The sequence below is a fragment of the Corylus avellana genome, chromosome ca11 (genome assembly GCF_901000735.1).
Source record: "Corylus avellana chromosome ca11, CavTom2PMs-1.0".
NCBI classification, from domain to species: Eukaryota; Viridiplantae; Streptophyta; class Magnoliopsida; order Fagales; family Betulaceae; genus Corylus; species Corylus avellana.
Window position 1 is genome coordinate 10,245,969 of NC_081551.1, and position 20,942 is coordinate 10,266,910.

At 35.9% G+C, this 20,942-nt stretch overlaps 4 protein-coding genes across 4 annotated transcripts in view; all 4 read right to left on the reverse strand.

Annotated features, from left to right (window-relative positions):
- Positions 1 to 1,667: 1,667 nt before the first annotated feature.
- On the reverse strand, positions 1,668 to 4,954 carry LOC132166313 (putative wall-associated receptor kinase-like 16). The gene is made up of 3 exons (XM_059577111.1): positions 4,092 to 4,954; positions 3,827 to 3,997; positions 1,668 to 3,193 (listed from the first exon to the last, which is right to left on the reverse strand). The coding sequence occupies exons 1-3, from the start codon at positions 4,891 to 4,893 to the stop codon at positions 1,995 to 1,997; spliced, it is 2,172 nt and encodes a 723-aa protein (XP_059433094.1). The 5' UTR covers positions 4,894 to 4,954; the 3' UTR covers positions 1,668 to 1,994.
- Positions 4,955 to 8,774: 3,820 nt separating this feature from the next.
- Positions 8,775 to 12,188, reverse strand: LOC132165037 (putative wall-associated receptor kinase-like 16). Its single transcript, XM_059575547.1, has 3 exons — positions 11,318 to 12,188; positions 11,054 to 11,228; positions 8,775 to 9,995 (listed from the first exon to the last, which is right to left on the reverse strand). Exons 1-3 carry the CDS (start codon positions 12,186 to 12,188, stop codon positions 8,798 to 8,800), a joined length of 2,244 nt encoding a protein of 747 aa, XP_059431530.1. The 3' UTR covers positions 8,775 to 8,797.
- Positions 12,189 to 15,453: 3,265 nt separating this feature from the next.
- Positions 15,454 to 17,177, reverse strand: LOC132166767 (cyclin-A1-1-like). The gene is made up of 5 exons (XM_059577648.1): positions 17,093 to 17,177; positions 16,976 to 17,009; positions 16,640 to 16,792; positions 16,416 to 16,550; positions 15,454 to 15,732 (listed from the first exon to the last, which is right to left on the reverse strand). The coding sequence occupies exons 1-5, from the start codon at positions 17,158 to 17,160 to the stop codon at positions 15,670 to 15,672; spliced, it is 453 nt and encodes a 150-aa protein (XP_059433631.1). The 5' UTR covers positions 17,161 to 17,177; the 3' UTR covers positions 15,454 to 15,669.
- A 519-nt stretch (positions 17,178 to 17,696) lies between these two features.
- LOC132165039 (uncharacterized) overlaps positions 17,697 to 20,942 on the reverse strand; it is a 42,012-nt gene continuing 38,766 nt past the window's right edge. Inside the window, exons 9-10 of the mRNA XM_059575548.1 lie at positions 19,878 to 19,896; positions 17,697 to 18,883 (exon numbers count right to left, since the gene is read on the reverse strand). Coding sequence (XP_059431531.1) covers positions 17,697 to 18,883; positions 19,878 to 19,896 — 1,206 coding nt within the window. The remainder of the gene's footprint in view (positions 18,884 to 19,877; positions 19,897 to 20,942) is intronic.

Genomic DNA, 20,942 nt, shown 5'->3' on the forward strand with positions numbered 1-20,942 from the left:
AAGCAGGGTCCGGACCTCATTTCCCCGGGTCCGGACCCCAGTTCCAGAACACGTTTTTGAAGGAGATGTCCGGACCTCCAGAAGTTGGGTCCGGACATCAGTTCCAGAGAACACGTTTTTGTTGAGATGTCCGGACACACGAATTGGAGGTCCGGACATCACTAGGTTACGAATAAGTAATCCTAGCCATGTCCGGACCTCAGATCTACCATGTCCGGACACGGCAGTATTATGTTGTGTATTTTTCTATTTAAGCTACGTGAGTTTGCCATTGTAACTTACGTATTTTTGGAGAGCAAAATCAGAGAGCTTAGAGAGAGATATTGTTCTAGCTTATTTGAGAAGGGATTAAATACGTGAAGCCAATCGGAGTTCCGATGAAAGGAAATCTTATAGAAGAATTGTGCCAGATGTTCTGGAAAAGGCTACTGCGGTAGAAGTCAAGTGGGTCGCTTGTCGTGTACAAGGAAGAGTAGATTGCAAAGGTTTTGTAATTCTTCTTGTATTCCTTATTCTTCTTATAGTGGATTGATTTCCTGGGTTTGGCTGCCCCGGAGAGGTTTTACATTTAGAGAGTTCTCTAAATGGTTTCCTCTTCGTAACCAAATATCTGTGTTCTTGATTTTCATTACATATCTGTATTTGGTTGATTATTGATTGTTAGGTCAGATCTTATTCCGCTTAATATTTGTGAATCACCTAGACATTTAAATAGGTGTCGTTTGGAGTCGTATTTAGAATTTTCAGTTTTGATTCAATTTTAATTAGAACATGTGTATTGTTGGGGGAGCTTTAGAGGGGAGAATTTTGGTGAAAATTTTCGGGGAGGGTCAAAAAGATGCTGATATTAATTGGATTTTTTTTAAATATATATATATTGTTACTTCCACTCGAATTCAAACTTTTGTTCCGCATACAAAATTTGTACCTGGACAATATATTGTGTAAATGGTTAGAATGTTTTTGTTTCAAAATTAAAATAAGAATATATGTACAGTTTTATCTTGTGATTGATCGTTTAATAGAAGGCATTAATGAGTCTTGAAAGAAAGAGTTCCATATGGAAAAGTGATATCAAGCTATGCTTTAAAACAATGTTTTAGCGTATATAATTGGGTGTACGCTCTAGTAATGTGGGAAGCACCGTATGCTCGTCTGTACAGATTGTGCGCATGGCTATGGGCTGTAAGGCACCTTGATGATGCAGCAGGCCATTAAATCTTTTACGGTGGTAATTGTACGATATAGTGATTTGATTTAGATTGTAGGATACTTCTAAGTATGATCCAACGGTTGGATTACCTAACCATTATTAATATCAACTATTAGATTAAATCAAGTTAGATCTAACAGTTGAAATAAAAATAATCGTTACTACCAAGTATGATCTAAAATCATAATTAAAAAATATTTAATTATAAGTATGATTTGACAGTCAATATTAAGTACATGTTAGAGATAAGTGCAATCGAACAGTAAGAATTAAAAGACCATTAGTAACAATTATTTTTTTGTTAATTATGAAAATACATATTTGTTAATGAATATAGACACTAAAATTGTTGAGTTGGCTGCTTTGACAAGTCACTAAGATTGATTGAAAAGGCACTTCTTCATCTATAAATAGGCCACTCATTGTAAGAATTAGGTAATGAAATGAGCCGCACTTTATTGAAAAATTTCTTACATACCACTCCACATTTAAGCAAAGTACACTTGCCAAACAACAACAGATATACAATCCCACAGCTAGCAGCTGTACAAGACAGCAGAATACAACAAAACAATTACTCCAAATAACACCAACATTGCTCTTTCAACCAGAATAGAATACTCAACACTTGAAGAATAGTGTAGAGAGAATATGTATGTCATCACCATCTATTGAGCATTTTGTTGAGGCTCTAAAGCAAACATAACTCTCTTTAAGACACTAAAACGAGAAGTTGAATTACCCAAAAAAAAAAACAAAAAAGGGTGTATGTATGCCACATTCATCTGCCATCCCCCAAGGCTGACGTTACATGGTCATTCATGCTATCATATCCAATGGTTGTACTGCTACTTCCACCGCATTCATAAGCGTCAGATGTCACACTATGCAGGTGTTTGGCATCTTCCACATTTGATTGAGCATTAACCCACGAATGTGTGTCTATCTTTCTTATTCGTTCTAACTTCATTGCCACTTCCATCATACTAGGCCTCTCATCCCCTTTCACTTTTAAGCATCTCTCTGCAAGTTCAACGACTTCTTTGATCTGCTCTTTATTTCCTTCTTCAACAATATGGTTCTCAAGAATTTCAAACAATTGATCCTCTTTCAAGAAAGAAAGAAAATACATAGGTAAACTCGTCTCCTCCTCTGGCCTATCGAATGAAAGCACATCATCTCCTGTTAGTATCTCCACAAGGACCACTCCAAAGCTATATACATCACTTTTCTCTGTCAATCGGTTTGTCTGCAAGTATTCGGGATCTAAGTACCCAAGAGTTCCCTGCATCACAGTAGCTAGTTCCTTTCGATGTCGAGGAAGCAATCTTGAAGTTCCAAAGTCGGAGACTTTTGCAGTGAAATTATCATCAAGTAGTATGTTTGACGACTTGACATCTCTATGGATTATAGGTGTTGAAGCTGCAGAATGTAGATACGATAGTGCATCCGCTGTTTCTGCAGCTATTTTTAGATAGGTTTCCCATCGTTTGGTGGATCCGCTGCTTTCATGATGTATATAATTCAAGAGTGTACCTTTTGGGACAAATTCATAGACTAACAAAGGAACTTCTGTCTCTAAACAACAACCCAAGAGTTTGACAACATTCTTATGGTTAATTTGGGAGAGTAAAACAACCTCGTTAATGAATTGGTCAATTTGGTTTTGATCCATTGTCTTGGACTTCTTAATGGCAACAATTCTATTATATGGTAAAAATCCTTTGTAAACTGTACCAAAGCCTCCTCGGCCAATGATCCTACTCTCATCATAGTTTTTGGTAGCCTTCTTCAGCTCTTCTATAGTAAAGATTTTGGCTGTTTCGGTGGATCCCACTTGTTCTTTGAGATGCCGTTCTAAAATCAGACCCCCATTTTGTTGAAAGAATTTTTCTTTAAGCTTAATAAATCTTCTTTTCCTGAGTACTAAGTACAACCACGAGCTACCCCCAAGCAAAGCAATTAAGCTTATGCAAATGCCTGCACTGGAAAATGTTGAAACGTTATGCATTTTGCTATAACCCTATAGTGTTTGATATGTTCTAATCATCCCCTCCCCTTTCTCCCAATGATGTTTGCTTAGAAGACCAAAAAAAATAAAATAATAATAATTAATTACACGTATTCTTCTCAAACTACCATGTCATTGTTTGTCTCTCCCCTAAACTCAAAAACCACCGATTTTGTCAATATCCCCCCTAAACTCAAAAACTACCAAAAAATGTTAACGTCCCTCCACTCCCCCCAATGACAAAAGCATCATTTCCCCCATGAATTACCACTCAATTACCATATAACCCCTTCAACTACCAACTTTACGCACACGTGATGGGTTGATCATCCGACTTAACGACCTTAACTGACGGAATGGGAGTTTTGGTAATAAAATGGTAGTTTGATGAATTCGAAATATAAAATTGTCAGTTGATAGAAGTATATGATAATCGAGTAGTAATATAATTCATGGGAAGAAAGAATAATTACCCCAAAAATCTAAAGAAACTGTTGAGTGCTCTTCAATCATTCATTTCTATTTTCCAAGGCGGGCCATGTATATTATTATATATATACCTATGATATTTAAGCGTACAAAATGGTGAATTTATAACTTACCAATGGGAATCTTAACCGCTAGTGCAAAATCCGGGTAACAACGTTCACCATCTTTTCTCCCGTCCCCACGGTACCACTTGGGACAACCACATTTATAACTTCCTTCTGTGTTGAAACACTGGTTCTGGTTCGTGCAATTATTGAAACTTGGATCCCCATATTCGTCAATGTCTGCACATGATCATCAACTGAATAATATCAACCCCATATATTATACTATAATCATAATTAATGAAAATTCTGGAAAAAAAAATAATAATACTACCTTGGCAACCCCCATGGCCATGGAGGTATGGGTTCCCTCGGTAACCTTGTTTGCACTTGCAATAGTACCCTTGCTTGATTCTTTGACGATCAATGCATTCACTATTCTCCTTACATGCGTAATTCCGTTGGTTCTGGGCTTTTTCGCATCCATGACTAAAGCCAATTCCCCAATCAAGCACCAACGGAACCGTTTCGTTGGGTAGTTTTTTGAGATAGTCGGCGGAGAAGTTGAACTCGCCTTTCTTAACAACAAAAGCATATCCGCAGGGATTGAAGCTCCATACTTTGGAGTGATTATTAAAGCTATTTACTTCCACCGTAATATCTTTGAGTCCATCAGGAAACCCAACCTCGCAACACCCAACGCCAGAGCAAGACCCATTCACCACGTTGCTAAGGCTTGGGCACTCAGACGAGCAGCCGATCCTGTATGCTTCTCCGTTTTGGTACCCACGAAGGTATGCAATTGTGTCACAGCCAATAACAGTGAAGGTATTGTGCTTGTCGGAAATGGTGAACTGAGGCCCCACCCTGAGCGCGGTGGTGTTCCGGCGAACAAGTCGACGGTCCCGTTGGTAACAGTCTTGGGCTACCAAATTCATGACATGCATCTGATGAGTGTCAATGGATATGTTTGTTATAGGGACATTACCAGCTGCTGTCATTGGGTTTCTAGAGTAGTCGTCACATGACTCACATGTGATGTTAAAACTCTTGTCTAGATAGCAGCCCTCAGTGAAGCCAAACGGGAATGGAATTTCTACATCTCCACACTTGCTGTGGCAGTCAGGCTTCGCCATGCTTGCTGCTGCTGTTGCTGCTGAAATTAGTACTAGGATTTGCAAAAGCTTCCCACTCGAGCCCATGGCCACTACTTTTTTAAGGAAGGCTTTTCTTATCTTTTGTGTGCTTTGCTTGTCCTGGATAGACTCTTCCTCTTAAAGGCATATACAGTATTTTTATATCAATTCCACGTGGCGCTATTAATTTTCCACAAACTGTGGGGTTGGCTCTTTCATTTTAGGTGGCCCACCCTTGGGTTGGGTTGGGGTGGGTGGATGGGATGTTTTTGACACGTACAAAATTATAAATATATTTACCGCAAAATTTCTTTAATCGCGACCACATGAAGTATTATACCAATTAAAATAAGAGAAGAAATTACTTTTATTAAAGTAGCTTTTATAAAGTAGCTTTGATAAGTTGATAAGCTGGAGTATCTTTCATAAGTTCAACAATCATTTTCGAGAAATAGTTTTCCATGGAGAAAGAAACAATGAAGATAGGGAATCAAAGGAAACAAGTCACATAGACTTAGGATGTTTTATTACTTTAGAGATCATTTTTCCACGAATCTCTTTTCATAGAGAACCAAACATTAATAAAAGTAGGCACTAAAGAATATTGACGGGATTTTTTTTTTTTTTTTGTTAATGGTGTGGATAAAGAGAGTTCAAAAGAAGAATTTGATAATGAGAATATGAATTTGATATAAAACTTCTCTTATGTGAATGACTATTCATTAATCTTTTGGTTAGCCTTTGGATCAAGGTTTCACATGTGATACAAGACAATTTATAAATCCCACTTTGGTTGCTTTACAATATATATCACAATTCGTACCTTCAAAATATAATTGCCCTTCACATGGATCACGATGCTCCCACTTCCTTTAGCATAATTGTCCCCAATGGTCCATCACAAGGTGCTCTGGGGATGGTCTCACCACCTCCGACGACCCACGAGGGTGGCCGCAACCACCCTTGAAGCAAATATGGGGTAGTTAGGCACCCAATGAGCATCGGGGGTGGCCCGAAATGCCATAAGGGTGGTGCGACTATCCATGGCCTCTTTTGTGGCTTTAGGGTGCGACCACCCACTTTATTTTCTAGGTTTTATTGTTTCTTAAATAAGGTGAAGTTTTTAGTAATTTTTGTAACACCTCAGCCGAATGACATAATATTGTTCATTTTTTGCTCTCCCGAGGGCCCGAACCATACTCCCTAATGTTTGGTGGTCTTGGACCTCTTTTAACCCCAATAGCAAGCTCAAGATGTGAGGTTTTCCTTCACATTTATAAAGTGACCACAGCCCCTTCCACAACTGATGTAGAATAACCTCAACAATCTCCCCCTTACACATCAGGTACTCGGTTGGAGCAAAGACAACCTGTTTCACTTGTGGACTGTTGAACTGAGACTTGTTGGTTGACCCTGGGCTCTGATACCAGTGTTGGGTGGTCTTGAACCTCTCTCAACCCCAAAAGCTAGCTCAAAATGTGAGGTTTATACTCACATTTATAAAGTGACCACCATTCATTTCCACAATCGATGTGGGATAAACCCAACACCTAAGAGGTCATCCATCATGGTCCTACTCTTGCATAAGCATGCTTAATTGCGGAATTCTGATAAATTCATAGCCACCACGACTTTAAAATGCATTGTTGTAAAGAAATATGCGAGTATACATACAAGCACATCCCCAATTTCAGGCAATGTAGCTAGGACATCACATTTTTTATTCAATTTTAATTAACGCATGTGTATTGTTACCAAATTAAAGAATATGAATAATTTTGATTCAATTCTATTTGTCACTCGTATTTCATGATTATGGGGGAGCTTTTGGGGGAAGAATTTTGGTGAAAATTTTCGGGGTGGGTGAAAAAGACGCTGACATTAATTGGGTTTTTTTTAAATATATATATAATAAGTAGTCTGACGTGGTGTTGTTGACTGACCATGCCATGTCAACCAATTCGGATGGGAATCTGGATAGGTAACTACTTTATCTGGATTTCTTCATAATTGTTTGGATCCTCATTCTAAAAAAATAAAATAAATAAATAAAAGAGTTAAATATTAAATACTCCTGGAGTTTCATTGCTTTATTTTTTCTTTCTTATGATTTGATTTTTATCACAGAAGGTCCATATGATTTTGATAATAAACCAAATGACTTCTCTGTCAGTTTACCGTTAGTTGACTTAACGAAATTTCACGTGGACCAATCAAATGTTGACACGTGGCACCTACTTAATTTTTTTTAATTAAAAAAACATTTTTTTTTTAAAACAAAAAAACAAAAAAGAAAAAAAATTGGGGGTGGCCATCAGGCCGGATGGGGATGCCTCGGCCACCCCCTTGGGCACTAAGGGAGCCACCCCTGGTTGGGGGTGGTTTTGGCCACCCCCTAGGCTCCATGGGCGTGGCCGAGCCACCCTAGTACGCACTGGGGGTGGCCTTGGAACCAAGGGGGTGGCCGAGCCACCCCTAGTACCCACTAGGGGTGGTTTCGGCCACCCCCTTGAGCACCAAGGGGGTGGCTCGGCCACCCCTAATTTTTTTTTTTTTTAGAAAAAAATATATTTATCTTAATTAAAAAAAAATAATAATAAAATAAAATAATATGTGTCATGTGTCAACATTTGATTGGTCTACGTGAAATTTTGTTAAGTCAACTGATAGAGGACTAATTTGGTCTATTATCAAAGCCACAGAGACCTCCTGTGATAAAAATCAAATCCTAGAAGAAAAAAATAAAGCAGTAAAACGCCAAAGGAGTATTTAATATTTAACCCAAAATAAAATAAAACTTAAAGCGAACAAAATGGACACTATTCTGATGAAGTCTTTTATATTTTTTTGACTAATTTTCACATTAAGAAAAGGGTTTAACATGGGATATTTTTTTGTTACTTCCACTCGAATTCAAACTTTGATTTTGTTTAGATCATAGGATAGTGTAGGGCGCCTTGATGGTGCAACTGGCCGTTAAATCTTTTACTGTTGTAATTGTACGATATAGTGATTTGATTTAGATCGTAGGATACTTTTGAGTATGATCCAACGGTTGGATTACTTTAACATTATTAATATCAACTATTAAATTAATTCAAGTTAGATCCAACCGTTGAAATAAAATAACTGTTACTACCAAGTAATATCTAAAATCATAATTAAAAAACATTTAATTATAAGTATGACCTGACGGTCAATATTAATTAAGTACATGCATGTTAGAGATAAGTGCGATCGAACAGTAAGAATAAAAAGACCATTGGTAACAATTATTTTTTTGTTAATTATGAAAATACATGTTTTTTTTTTTTTTTTTTTTTTTTTGACATGTCCACACAAGAGGGGAGAGGAAAATTCGAACTAGTGACCTCCACTTTATTAAGTGTGGTCTAAGCCGATTGAATTACCTTTTAGAAATAAATACATGTTTGTTAATGAATATAGAAACTAAAATTGTTGAGTTGGCTGTTTTGACAAATCACTATGGTTGATTTAAAAGGCACTTCTTCATCTATAAATAGCCACTCATTGTAAGAATTAGGTAATGAAATGAGCCACACTAGTACTTTATTGAAAAATTTCTTACATACCACTCCACATTTAAGAAAACTACACTTGCCAAACACCAACAAATATACAATCCCATAGCAGTTATACAAGACAGTAGAATACAACAAAACAATTACTCCAAATAACACCAACATATTGCTCTTTCGACCAGAATAGAGTATTACTCAACACATGAAGAATAGTGTAGAGAGAATATGAATGTCATCACCATCTATTGAACATTTTGTTGAGGCTCTAAAGCAAGCATAACCCTTTTTAAGACACTAACACCGGAAGTTGCATTAAAAAAAAAAAAAAAAAAAAGGTCATGAAGGGCGGATGTATGCCACATTCATCTGCCATCTCCCAAGGCTAACGTTACATGGTCATTCATACTATCATATCCAACGGTTGTACTGCTACTTCCACCGCATTCATAAGAGTCAGATGCCACACTATGCAGGTGTTTGGCCTCTTTCAGATTTGATTGAGCATTAACCCACGAATGTGTCTCTATCTTTCTTATTCGTTCTAACTTCATTGCCACTTCTTGCATACTAGGTCTCTCATCCCCTTTCACTTTTAAGCACCTCTGTGCAAGTTCAACGACTTCCTTGATCTGCTCTTTATTTCCTTCTTCAACTATATGGTTCTCAAGAATTTCGAACAATTGATCCTCTTTCAAGGAAGAAAGAAAATACATAGGTAGACTTGTTTCCTCCTCTGACCTATCGAATGAAAGTACATCCTCTCCGGTTAGTAGCTCCACAAGGACCACTCCAAAACTGTAGACATCACTTTTCTCCGTTAATCGGTTTGTCTGCAAGTATTCAGGATCCAAGTACCCAAGAGTTCCCTGCACCACAGTAGTTAGTTCCTTTTGATGTCGAGGAACCAATCTTGAAGTTCCAAAGTCGGAGACTTTTGCAGTGAAATTATCATCAAGTAGTATGTTTGATGACTTAACATCTCTATGGATTATAGGTGTTGAAGCTGCAGAATGCAGATACGATAGTGCGTCCGCTGTTTCTGCAGCTATTCTTAGATACGTTTCCCATCGTTTGGTGGATCCACTGCTTTCATGATGTATGTAGTTTAAGAGTGTACCTTTTGGGACAAATTCATAAACTAACATAGGAACTTCTGTCTCTAAACAACAACCCAAGAGTTTGACAACATTCCTGTGGTTAATTTGGGAGAGTAGAACAACCTCGTTAATGAATTGGTCAATTTGGTTTTGATCCATTGTCTTGGACTTCTTAATGGCAACAATTCTATTATTTGGTAAAAATCCTTTGTAAACTGTACCAAAGCCTCCTCGACCAATGATCCTACTCTCATCATAGTTTTTGGTAGCCTTCTTCAACTCTTCTATATTAAAGATTTTGGCTGTTTCGGTGGATCCTACTTGTTCTTTGAGATGCCGTTCTAAAATCAAACCCCCATTTTGTTGAAAGAACTTTTCTTTAAGCTTAATAAATCTTCTTTTCCTGAGTACTAAGTACAACCACGAGCTACCCCCAAGCAAAGCAATTAAGCTTATGCCAATGCTTGCACTTGAAAATGTTGAAACGTTATGCATTTTGACATAACCCTATAGTGTTTGATATGTTCTAATCGTCCCCTCCCCTTTCTCCCAATGATGTTTGATTAGAAGACACAAAATAATAATAATAATACTAAAATGAAAAAATAAAAAAGTTACACATATTCTTTTCAAACTACCTTGTCATTGTCTTTCTCTCCCCCTAAACTCAAAAACTACCAATTTTGTTAATACCTCCCTAAACTACTAGAAATTGCCTACAACACCCCTCACACACACACACAAAAAATGACAAAAGTATCCTTCATAAATGAAAAGAAATAGGAAATACTTCACTTAAATGCCTGAACTTTCATCGTTTTTGCAATATCCTCCCAAAATTCAAAAAGTCTCAATTTAGTATATCAAATTTTAAAAAATGTGCAATCTCACCCCTCCGTTAGAGTTTGAGGTTAAATTAGTCAATCAAATGGTTGAAATGACCATTATAGCCTTACAAAATATGGGGGAATTTTGAAACTTTCTCACCTCTTCGTTAGTATTTAATAGAAAATCCTAATGGATGGGTAAGATTGCAAACTTTTTAAAGTTTGATACACTAGATTGAAAGTTTTTGAATTTTGAGACGAATATTGCAAAAACAAGAAGAGTTAGGGAGTTAAGTTTTTCAAATAAATAAATAAATAAATAAATTTATATTTAAAAATAAAAATAAAAACTAATTAAATAACAAAAAATTTAGAAAAAAAAAATCTAAAAATTTAGAAAAAAATTGGTTGAAAAACCAAGGCCACCACTTTTTTTTTTTCAAATTTATAAAAATATTGTCTTATTAAAATTTTGGTTATTTTTTTTTTTTTTTTTTTTTTTCTTTCTTTTACTTATATTGACATTTTTTTGATAATTTAAAGAGAACATTAACAAATTAAATAATAGTTTAACGAGGAACTATTGAGTACTCTTTAATCATTCATTTCTATTTTCCAAGGCCGGCCATATATTATTATTATTATATACACATGATATGATATTAAGCGTAGTAAATGGTGAACTTATAAGTACTTACCAATGGGAATCTTAACCGCTAGCGCGAAATCCGCGTAACAACGTTCACCGTCTTTTCTCCCGTCCCCACGGTACCACTTGGGACAACCACATGTATAATTGCCTTGTGTGTTGAAACAGTGGTTCTGGTTCGAGCAATTATTGAGATTCGGATCCCCGCATTCGTCAATGTCTGCAGATGATCATCATTAAATGAATAATATCAACCCCATACTATAATCATAATCAAAATTCTGGAAAAAAAAAAAATAATAATAATACCTTGGCAACCCCCATCGAGGTATGGGTTTCCATGGTAACCTTGCTTGCACTTGCAACGGTACCCCTGGCTGGTTTGGAGATCAAGGCATTCACTATTTTCCTTGCATGCGAACTTGGGTTTTTTCCGAGCACTATCACACGTCTGATTGCCAACTGTCCAATCAAGCACCATTGGAACCCTTTTGTTGGTTAGATTCTTGAGATAATCGGCGGAGAAGTTGAACTCGCCTTTGTCCACAACAAAAGCATAGCCGCAGGGATTGAAGTTCCATACTTTGGTGTGATTTTGAAAGCTCTTTACATTCACACTAATACCTTTAAGCCGATCGGGAAACCCCACCTCGCAGCACCCAATCCCGGAGCAAGACCCATTGTCCACGATGTTGAGGCTTGAGCATTGAGATGAGCAGCCGATGGAGTAGTTTGCTCCGTTTTTGACCCCATTAAGGTAGGCGTAAGTGTCACAGCCAATAACAGTGAACTTGTTTTTGGTGTTGCAAATGGTGTACTGGGATAAACTGAGGGTGGTGCCGTTCCAGCGAACACGTTGACCGTCCCGTTTGTAACAGTCTCGGGCTACCAAATTCATGACATGCATCTCATGATTCTCAATGGATATGCTTGATACAGGGATATTACCTATCAATGGTTTTTCAGAGTGACAGCTGATATTGAAATCCTCATCTAGATAGCAGCCACCACTCAAGCCAAATGGGAATGGAATTTCTACATCTCCACACTTGCTGACACAGCCAGGCTTCGCCATAGCTATAGCTGCTGCTGCTGCTGCTGCTTCTGCCGCCACAATTGCAAATATTATCACAACTCCGGGCAGTACAATGATTTGCAAAATCTTCTCACTCGAGCCCATATATTGATGTATCCAAATATAGGATGTTTTTGACACAAAATGATAAATTGATGTATCCAAATTTCCGTTTGTATGGCTAAGTTAAAAGCGGCTGTTAATTCAGACTATATTTACCTCAATTTCTTTAATCGCTAGCAAACAGAAGATGACGACCAAATAGGCACCACATGAAGTACAACCAATTATAATAAGAGAAGAAACTTTAAAAAAAGTAGCTTTAATAAAGTATCTTTGATGAGTTCATGAGCTGATTAGCTGTAGTACTATATATCTTTAATTCATAAGTTCAACAATCATTTTCGAGAAACAGTTTTCCATATATAGAGAAAGAAACAATGAAGATAGGGAATAAAAGGAAACAGGTCACATATATAGACTTAAGACTTGGGATGTTTTATAACTTTAGTGATCATTTTTCCACGAATCTCTTTTCATAGAGAACCAAACAATAAAAGTAGGCACTAAATGATAACTAGGAAAAGACTTTCTCTTTCCACAACTTGTGTTTTGAAAATTCTAACATCATGCTTCACACCCTACGTGACCTCTACACATAAACTTTATTGACGGGATTTTTTTTTTTTTAATGGTGTGGATAAAGAGAGTTCAAAGAAGAACTTGATAATGAGAATATGAATTTGATATAAAACTTCTCTTATGTGAATGATTATTGGTTAATCTTTAGGTTAGCCTTTGGATCAAGGTTTCACATGTGATACAACACAATTTATAAATCCCACTATATATGGTTGCTTTACAATATATGTCACAATTCATACCCTTCAAAATATAATTGCCCTTCACGTGGATCACGATGCTCTCACTTCCTTTAGTATAATTGCCCTTTTGCCTTGACCTAATTACACACGAAGACTTGTTAGTGCAAGACTTGTTTCCCAAGTCTTATTGTCTTGCGTATTGTTTCATGCTCTGCAAAATACGGTGTTATGTTTACATGGAGCTCATTTCTTGAGAATCTTTCCTTGTTTCTAATGTGATTATTTCTTCCCAACAATTAGCTCACTGGCTACTCAGCTTTTCATAGCGAACAACCATATGATCGTGGTGTCTACCCATCTCTAATCGTAGTTGATCCACCCCTTGCGCTAAATGTGCGATCTGAGCCAACACCTTTGGGACCATAAGAATGGTCAAACATATTAAAATACAAGTTGTACATAAATAAATTGTGCTTAAAAAATGAGGTTAGATGTTGGGTATAGCTTCTCAGCATAATGGTAGAAGCTTCACCATGCTTTGAGGAGAAATCCTCCAAGTTGAACTTCTCTCTCTCTCTAGGGTTTAGTTAAGCAAAAGGGAGTCTAAAATGAAGTAAGGGGTGAAAATAATAAGTATATAGGTTCTATGCACATTGAAAAAGAGTTGAGGTGTCCAAAATAAAATATACTTATAAACTACGTCGATCATTATTCAGTGCAGTTATTTTAAAACATTTGAAGTTGGATCCTGAACGATCAATGATGACAACTGTCATCGATTATTCAAGGTCACATCTCAATCATTCAAGAACCCTAATTTCATTTAAAACATTTGTGTTGTTGAATTAAGTTTGAACATTTGAGTATTTAGTTGGAAATTCCTTTATCAAAAAATAGTATTTAAGGGTTTTGAGTTTTGTAAATTACTATTATTATTTTTAAAGAAACTAATGCCACATATGTAAGTGGGGTGTTACAAATATAGAGTGATTTCATATAAGGAGAGCTTGGCAATTTATTGTGTGACAAGAGATACCGTTGATATATGGTTATGAGTTTCAATCTTTTGGATCGAGTGATGGTTTGGTTCTACATCTACAAACTGTTTGAAGTTTATATCGGTGGGTCACGAAAGGAAACAAGAAGGAAGCATGGCTAGTGAATAGTTGAAGCTTATGCGGCATGAGGCAATTGAGAGATTTGACTGTCTTGAAGTGGTTTTACTTTTGATACGTTATTAAAGGGTTTTCACTTCATCAACAAAATTATAATGTATTGATGTGTTTATGTTTCATAATGGTTTGATTTTTATTATTTGCTACATTCTTACACAACTATTGGTTCTACATCTAAATTCCGCCCCTCCTCTTTGACATATACCACCTTAATATACCATGATCCATATGTGATCAAATGGGATCCTAACAAATGGTTGACTGGTACGCAACCAAAAGATTTTTGAAATTTAAAAAATAAAATAAAATAAAATAGACTCGTTACCATAAACAGCACCTATCACCCCTAAGTAAATATACTGTACACATTTTATCATCCATCTTCATTTTTCACCATGCTCATTTTCTAAATTTATGGCAATTGAAAAACATCCATTATTTTCATTATTTCTTTTATATATATATATAAAACATTTTCTTTAAAGAAATATTGAGCATCATTCTCTTAACCATCTCTCAACCACATCTCCATACATATCTTGTTTAAATCTACCATTGAATATGTAGGACCTACATATAGGCCAGGAATCGGATCCTCTCCGGTTCAAAATGGACTGAATAGTTCTTAGTCATGATCTCTTTAAAGAGATCCAACAACCAAAACGATGCCACGTGTCCCACTAAATAAAAAATTATAAAATATTTTTTAATATTTTTTTAAAAAATTAAAAAAATAATAATAATAAAATTTATATATATTTATTTGGCCCTTGGGGTGGCCTACCCTCAGGTCATAGGGGTGGCTTCGGCTACCCCAGACAGGCCAAGGGTGGCTAAAGCCAGCCTCAGGCCAAACGGTGGCCCATGAGAATGGCCAAGGGCCAAATAAAATTAAAAATAAAAAAACAATAATATATATTTTTTTTTAAAAAAAAAAAAACGTTAAATAATATTTTATTATTTTCTATTTAATGGGACACATGGCATTATTGTGATCGTTGGATCTTTTTAAAGAGATCCTGACCATGAACCAGATCCTTGAAAGGATCTGATTCCTACATATACACCTACAAATCTAATGATTGATTTTTTTTTTTTTTTTTTTTAAAAAAAAGGAAATAGTAAAAAGAATGAGGCCTAGTATTTCTCTCCTTTTAACGCTTGTTTGGTGCAAAAGGGGGAAATCATATATATCTTGGTGTTAACATTTTAATGGGATTCTTAAGGTTCAATCCGGCCCTTCCAAGTAAAAAGATCATAGCCCCGCCCCATAATTGTAGATGGGTTGTTCATTGTCGTCAACTCCATTTAACTGAGCAATACTGATTGATTCCAAGCTGAGCAAGCATTGGAGAAGAAAGAGGGAATATATCATACAAAGCTTAGGAGCTTATGTTGAGTGAAGCAATAGAATCATCAGCACAAACCCCAAAAGTATGCACAAATAGTACTATGTGCTACATCAATATTATACAATATCGGAGTAAAAAAAAAAATTCTATTGCTTGGAACCAACTGGCTGCTTTTATCACTGGCCTGAAGTCTACATCCAACTAAGGCATTGGGCCAGAGACACGTCTGGTGACTTCAATTCTGGAAAAACTCTGGAGGTGTCGTAGGAGGGCAATTCTTCTTTGCCACATATTTGTACTGAACAAAGAAAGAATAATTAAGACATCAGCATATTCACCAAAATTAACATCTCAAAAACCCTTATTCTGCTTGCCACCTTGAATTAGAAGAGACAATTTGTGTTCATGTATTAGATAAGAGTCATGTCGAGGTATCAATATAAAACTATGGGTGTGTTTGTTATAAACCATTTTCCCCTAGACACTATAGAGCGTTGATTGATATGGAAAAAGGTAAAAATATTTGGTATAAAAATGTGAAAAAGTAGTATGAAAAATTATGTGATATAAAAAATGAAAAAAGTGAGAATGTAATTTTGATGTTGATTTTTTAAAAATAAAAATAAAGTGAATAGTGTTGAGTGGAGGGAAAGGGGTTTAACAAACGGTACTTATATAAATCGATTATAACTTGATAAATTTAATCAAACAAGTCAGAGCCATCAACTTTACCCCTCTAATTTCGTATCAAGTTCGCAGGTTGTGTCAAAAATTGTTATCCATTGTATTGTATGTCAGATTTGAATCATGTCAAGGTATGAGTATCGTAGGACGGGTCAAACCAGCAATTCTAACCGGTTAATTTTGTGTTAAGATTGTATTAGGTTCGCAAGTCGTGTCAAAAATAAAGAACTCATGAGCGTGTGTGTGGGCATGTGTTTGTGAGAGAGAGCGAGGCTGCGAGAGAGCCATTTTGCTTACCTTATGCTGACTGTATTTCTCCTTGATAGCGGGTAAGCTAGAACTATGGCTATTACAGCACAGGTGGTGGAGATCCTTGACGCAGTTACACAAATCAGAAGGCTTGTAACGTGTGTATTGCTGCAAGGTGGAATTCTGAACCCAAAACAGAGAAATGAAAATCAAGCTTTCTTAACAAGGCAGTGTTGTTAAGAAACAGTAACCTTAAACAACAAGACACGTACCCATGGTCTCTTTGCAGGGGAAAGTATATATTGGGCCAAGAAAATTGCCGAAGCAGCTATAAGTGAAGGGGCATGGCAGAGCATGCTGTACTCTAAGAGAGATAATTCCGCAATGTAGTTGGCTAATAAGCATTCTAACTGCAAGCATGGAACCTAAGGGAATGGCAGATAAAATACATCACAAATAATCCAAATTTGAGGGTATGCAAATCATAAACAATAATCATCTATAGACATTTATATCATATTATAGGACAACAGTTTTACAATGTTAATAATTAATTGATTAAATCATCCCATTTTATGAGTTAAAATTTTTTGAGATAAGAAAGATACCTCATTGATCCCCTGAGCTGCACGAACAAATCGCCTAATCAATGAATTCACAAGTCACTATCCGGACAGCGTATGTGAAAAATGCAGACACATTAACAGTCATTTATTAGCCCTTACCTCAAGAAACATTTAGTTGTTGGAGCTGTCATTTCAAACTTCAAATAATTCAAAACAGCAGATTCCATTTCCAAAACCAGTAGTATATGAAATGCTTCTGCTTCTGCTGCTTAAGCAGAATATATATAGCAACAACGCAAGAATCATCTAGAAAAAAAAAAAAAAAAATCACACATTTCAGTCAAGAAATTATAGAATTACAACATCGTACCTGGAAATTATAGAATTACAACATCGTATCTGGTCAAGACATGGTAACATCAGCTCCGATCATCACCCATCAAAGCCAAATATATAGTGTATGGTCTCCCATGCTATCATATCCAGCAGTACTTTTATTAGTATCATACTTTAATTAGCATTAAATTTCCAGATATTTAATCACAAAAAAAAAAAAAAAAAAAAAACATCCGACCAATTGCAACGATACTGAGGACCATTGGTGGAGTGGTAACAATAACTCTGCTTTGATCTTATACTATCATAAGACAATTGGATATGGTTAATCCATGTTCTCATATGATTCTTGAAATTACCAGTACAATACAACGTAAACTACAAATTATCTAGCCAACAACATGACATTAAAAAAAAAAAAAAAAAATCACACGGTTTGAAAAGATACTAATGGTTGGGTGTCTATAGATAAAGTTGACATTGTTGACGAGGTAGAAACATCCCATGGCTTGTACATTCCTTCTTGGACATATTCATGCTCTTCATAATTTTGCTGAAGCTTAGGAGCTTTTTGCAACATTCGAACTCCCTCCAACTCCATTGCAACTTCTCTCATTGTAGGTCGTTTCTTCCCGTTTAAGTCTAGGCACCTTTTCGCTAGGTTCGCGACCGCAATGATCTCTTCTTTCTTGCCTTCCTTCAAAACTTGACTATCAATAATATCAAACAAATTATTCTCCACCGATTGAGTGAAATATGTTGCTAAACTTTTGGATTCTTGTGTCCTTGTTGAAGAGATCGCTTTTTCCCCAGTTAACAGCTCGGCAATGACAACACCGAAACTATAAACATCACTCTTTTCTGTAAACTGACTTGACTGAAAATACTCAGGGTCTAAGTATCCAAAAGTGCCATGTACTAGTGTGGTTAAGTGAGTTTGATCAATGGTGATGGACCTTGAAGTTCCGAAGTCAGCTACTTTAGCTCTATATTTATCATCTAAGAGTATGTTTGTGGACTTAATGTCCCGATGGTAAATGGGCATGGAAGCTATTGAGTGCAAGTAGAAGAGAGCTCCAGCAACTTCTGCTGCAATTCGTAAGCGCATATCCCATGTTAGTGAAAACTCCTCATTTTGGCCACTAACATATTGGGAAAGAGTTCCGTTAGCAACGTATTCATAAACTAGCAGAGGAACTTCCGTCTCCAAACAACAACCAATTAACTTAACCACATTCCTATGGTTAATTTGTGAAAGAATGACAACTTCATTAATGAATTCTTTGAGTTGTCCTTCATCAATTACCTTGGACTTTTTCACTGCAACGATTCTTCCGTCTACTAACATGCCTTTGTAGACAGTGCCTTGTCCTCCTTGCCCAAGTATTCTATTTACATTAAAATGGTCAGTAGCCTTCTCTAAATCTTTTGAATTAAACAATTTGGCGTTCTCAACATTTGCTTCCTGAGAAGATAATTGTTGTTGTAACAATAAACCACCATTTCGTTTGAAAAACATGTTCTTCTGTTTAATCATCCTCCTTTTTTTTACCACTTTATAGAGCCACAATCCACCAACAAGTAGAACCAATAGCCCAAGGCCACTGCTAATACCTGCTTAAAACAATGTAATAGAAAAAGATTATAGTAATAGTTTGATTGAGATCGTTGAATCAAAATAGAGAGACGTCTTCTCTAAATGCAAGAAACTTCATGTGGCAAAATTAAAGTATGTTTATATATTTTGACTATTGTAGTATTTTAATAGATTCCAAAAGAAGTAATGCTGAAAGGTGGGCCATTGACGGAGGAACACAATTAAACAGGAAGAAAAAAAAACTAATAAAGCATCAAGGTTTAAAAGGTTTCCATTAAAATCATATGCCTGCAACTTTTAAAATCATGATCATTTTTTAGGAAAATAAAATTGTAGATTAACCAACCACCAAAAAAAGTGGTTTGGACAACTCTTTAAGATTTTTGGAGTGGTTGACCATCTGAAAGAGGTGGTCAACCATCCTCATAAGTCTTGATGGGCGATCAGACCACCCCCAATGGAACCACTAGATCTATAACTTTGGAGGGTTAGCCTAACCACTCGTCAAGGCTTATGGGAGTGGCTAGGGCCCCAAAAATCTTGAGTGATCTAGTCACCCTCTTTAGTTTGTTAGCGGAAGAATTCCTTTCTTAAATTTTTTTTTGGTCTAATTACTTTTTTAGTACCTAGGTTTTTACTCCCTTTTTTATTTTTTATTTTATTTTTTCACATAGGTTTCAAATCGTATTACAAATGATACCTAACTTATAGATAAATACTAGTTTAATACCTCTGTCATTCTATCAGCCCAAACTAGCAGACTATCATGTGTTGTAACATAAACATGCCACATGTCCTAAAAAAATATATAAAAAAAAAAAAAATTAAAAAATTAAAAAAACTAAACCCTAAAAAGAAAATTGGGTGGCCCGATCACCCCATTTTGGCCATTGGGGGTGGCTGAGTGTGACGACCCACTTAGTAAAAACATGACTAAATTTTTTTTAAAAAAAAACTAATAACTCACAACAAAGCGGATTGTCATAGTAGCATGACGATACCGCAGTATACCATGAACCCGTGCATTAATCTGATTAACAATATCATATAGTCTCACAGAGCTACAAGCAACATCAAATATTCATCACATATCTACTTACAATAATCACTATGATTCTAATATGACATATTACAACCTAAACTTTATAAGCACCAATTTCCATAAAACCATAAAAATCTAGGGTTAATTAACATTCTAGGTGTAATTAACACATCCAAATAGCAATCTAAGTGTTTATACACCAAAAACCCCAAATTAATTTAAGGAATTTACTTTCATACTAAAATTCCTCCAAACTTTCAGACCTAATTAGAAATCTTATAAATTCTCACAATTTCTAGCTTCCAATATTCCAAACGGGTATAACGAAAATTAAAAGAAACGGTTAAGGATTTTAGCTCACTAACACTTATGTCCGGAATTTCTCTCTACTTCATCACCTTCCTCTTCATTTTCTTCTTCTTTATTGGCCAGCGGCTCACGCCCTCTCTCTAATTCCCGTTCTCTCTCTCTCTCTCTACATCTCAGCACCTCAATATCTCTCTCTCAATCTCATGTTAAAATATATTGTGTGAGATTTGATATTTTGAGAACATATTAGCATTGATTGTAATTGATAAAATCAAATCAAAATTGAATATATCTATTTAATTTTATCAATCATACAATTTTGTATTCTCTCCACATCCTTAAAAATATGAACTATTTTTATTGTAAAATCATTAAGTGAAATAAGAGCAAATGTAGTAAAGTTTTATATGTGGACGTAGTTCATAACCAAACCACATAAAATCACTTTGTCTCTATTTTATTATTTCTGCATATAATTTTCATAGCTTTATTATTATCTTCATCTCGGAATTTCTCTCTCAATCCGCAGCTCACTCTCACTCTCAATCTCAAATTCAGCGTGTCTCTCTCTGTCTGAGAGTATCTCTCTCTGTCACAGTTGGTATGGTGTGCGTCTGTGAAGAGAAAGGAGAGGGAGATGAGAAGATAAAGGAAAGAAAGAGTGGGGGTTGAGGCGTACGTGAGATGATAGGGAGGGAAGAAAAGAAAAGATAAAGAAAGGAAAC

What these genes read in the sequence shown, in the direction of transcription:
- LOC132166313 (XM_059577111.1), bottom strand. Translation starts at nt 4,893, where the DNA reads ATGGCGAAGCCTGACTGCCACAGCAAGTGTGGAGATGTAGAAATTCCA. An exon ending in TGGCCATGGGGGTTGCCAAG is followed by an intron (nt 3,998 to 4,091) that starts GTAGTATTATTA and finishes GATCATGTGCAG; the next exon opens with ACATTGACGAATATGGGGAT. An exon ending in AGCGGTTAAGATTCCCATTG is followed by an intron (nt 3,194 to 3,826) that starts GTAAGTTATAAA and finishes TTTCCAGTGCAG; the next exon opens with GCATTTGCATAAGCTTAATT.
- LOC132165037 (XM_059575547.1), bottom strand. Translation starts at nt 12,188, where the DNA reads ATGGGCTCGAGTGAGAAGATTTTGCAAATCATTGTACTGCCCGGAGTT. An exon ending in CCTCGATGGGGGTTGCCAAG is followed by an intron (nt 11,229 to 11,317) that starts GTATTATTATTA and finishes GATCATCTGCAG; the next exon opens with ACATTGACGAATGCGGGGAT. An exon ending in GTTAAGATTCCCATTGGTAA is followed by an intron (nt 9,996 to 11,053) that starts GTACTTATAAGT and finishes TTCAAGTGCAAG; the next exon opens with CATTGGCATAAGCTTAATTG.
- LOC132166767 (XM_059577648.1), bottom strand. Translation starts at nt 17,160, where the DNA reads ATGGAATCTGCTGTTTTGAATTATTTGAAGTTTGAAATGACAGCTCCA. An exon ending in CAGCTCAGGGGATCAATGAG is followed by an intron (nt 16,793 to 16,975) that starts GTATCTTTCTTA and finishes CCATTCCCTTAG; the next exon opens with GTTCCATGCTTGCAGTTAGA. An exon ending in AGAAATACAGTCAGCATAAG is followed by an intron (nt 15,733 to 16,415) that starts GTAAGCAAAATG and finishes TTCTTTGTTCAG; the next exon opens with TACAAATATGTGGCAAAGAA.